General features: G+C 44.5%; 1 protein-coding gene across 1 annotated transcript in view; it reads left to right on the top strand.

The window, feature by feature from the left end:
- The window catches only part of LOC126195681 (uncharacterized), a 25,204-nt gene extending 24,661 nt beyond the window's left edge, over window positions 1-543 (top strand). The window contains exon 2 of the mRNA XM_049934309.1: window positions 3-543. Within this exon, the coding sequence (XP_049790266.1) occupies window positions 3-543 (541 nt within the window). The remainder of the gene's footprint in view (window positions 1-2) is intronic.
- Window positions 544-2,259: the final 1,716 nt, after the last annotated feature.

Here is a 2,259-nt window from a genome sequence, read left to right as displayed (position 1 = left end):
AGAAGGCAAGGAGGAGAAGGCAAGGAGGAGAAGGCAAGGAGGAGAAGGCAAGGAGGAGAAGGCAAGGAGGAGAAGGCAAGGAGGAGAAGGCAAGGAGGAGAAGGCAAGGAGGAGAAGGCAAGGAGGAGAAGGCAAGGAGGAGAAGGCAAGGAGGAGAAGGCAAGGAGGAGAAGGCAAGGAGGAGAAGGCAAGGAGGAGAAGGCAAGGAGGAGAAGGCAAGGAGAAGGCAAGGAGAAGGCAAGGAGAAGGCAAGGAGAAGGCAAGGAGAAGGCAAGGAGAAGGCAAGGAGAAGGCAAGGAGAAGGCAAGGAGAAGGCAAGGAGAAGGCAAGGAGAAGGCAAGGAGAAGGCAAGGAGAAGGCAAGGAGAAGGCAAGGAGAAGGCAAGGAGAAGGCAAGGAGAAGGCAAGGAGAAGGCAAGGAGAAGGCAAGGAGAAGGCAAGGAGAAGGCAAGGAGAAGGCAAGGAGAAGGCAAGGAGAAGGCAAGGAGAAGGCAAGGAGAAGGCAAGGAGAAGGCAAGGAGAAGGCAAGGAGAAGGCAAGGTGAAGGCAAGGAGAAGGCAAGGAGAAGGCAAGGAGATTATGCAGGAGAAAGAGTAAGGAAGACAGTGAGGTGGAGAAGAGCAAAGAAAGGAACCAACCAAAGGAAGGAAGGAAGAAACGAGAAGTGAAAAAGCAAAATGACCGCAAATAGAGGTCGTGGAACCGTCCGTCTCCGGACGCAGGCGCTAACTACCCCCGTGAGGGGGAGGGACTTCTTTTAGTCGCCTCTTACGACAGGCAGGAATACCTCGGGCCTATTCTTACCCCGGACCCGCAGGGGGCGTTGAACGTTATTGCTTCACTGCACTCCTCTCCCGTACCCTTTTTAGGGGTGAATTCGGCTGTAACTTAATTTTTATGCACGACAATGCGCAACCGCATCGAATATAGCAAGTGGAGGAGCTCTTGGGACAACAGGATATTCGGGGAATGGACTTGCCAGACCGTTCCTCCGACTTTTATCCCATCTGGCACGTGTGGGATTTGTTGGGGAGACGTAATGCAGCACCACGACTACCCATCAGTATTCAACCGCACTGGTGGAGGAATAGAACGCTCTACCACAAGGACTGTTAGCCAACCTTGTGGCCAATGTGGCAACACGTTGCATAGCGTGCACAGCGATCTGTGGAGATCAGTATCCTATAAAGAAACGTGTCCCGCATTTTGTAACGTCCAGGGGACCGTCATCGTAGTGACTTCAGTGTATTAATTGTATTTTCATAAAAATGCCATTTCGCTCTTCACATAGCGTATTTCTTTCAGTTTATAACACTGCTAAACGGATTTACTAGCTTGTGCAATCAAATACCAAATTTGGTTTACTACGTACCATGCTCCAACAGAACAAATAGTCCTGTCACGGAAAAACCACGTATAACACTACTTTCCGTCTGCTGCTGCTATACCAAACCTCAAAGCTGAAGGCAGGTCGTGAAATAAAACTATCTTGTTAAAGCAATTATGGTATGAAGCAACAGAGCAGTGTTACCCTCTGAGAGGAATTTTGTTACGTTGACCGTGTTGTACCTAACGGAGGTGGCTTATCGGAAGTGAAAGAGATAATTACGTAAATATTTAAACAGCAACAAATAATATTTTACCTATCTGCACCGTTCAAAGAATAAGGAAAACGGTAGCCAGCCTAATTAGGCATGAGAATGATTAACATTCTTGTTCAAGAAAACAGTTGTTAGTAACTTTAACGGTCAAACACAACCTATACTTTGCCACACGCGAGTGCAGTGAACTCTGACATCTGCATATGTTAACGTTAAGGTTAGAACTAACAGCTAGAGCAGAACAAACTATTTACATAAATATAACAAAACACACTATTGCCTTGAGGACTTAGGTAATCTGAATGGTCTCAATAATATTACTATTAATATTCACTTCAGTATCGTAAATTGGGCGTAAGTTCAATATTACTTTTCAAACGTTTTCCTAACTGACATAAAATTGTAAATGTATTTCACTGCAAAATAATAAACTGGTCACAGGTTAAGTCTCTCTCAGCTAAATACTTTTCTATTTAGAATGAAAGTTAAATGTATTTCACTAACAAATTACTTCTGACTGTAGTTTGAATAAAGAAATTATTGTTTTCATAGATAGTGGTGTTTCTAAAATCATTATCTAGCATGAGCCCAATAGACAAACTATTGATCCTGTTACACCATTAATATGCGCTTTTAATGAACAAGAGGAACCCAATATT

The sequence above is a fragment of the Schistocerca nitens genome, chromosome 7, assembly GCF_023898315.1.
Source record: "Schistocerca nitens isolate TAMUIC-IGC-003100 chromosome 7, iqSchNite1.1, whole genome shotgun sequence".
Taxonomy (NCBI): Eukaryota; Metazoa; Arthropoda; class Insecta; order Orthoptera; family Acrididae; genus Schistocerca; species Schistocerca nitens.
Note: the sequence above shows the minus strand (reverse complement) of the source record. Positions and strands in the feature narration are given on the sequence as shown.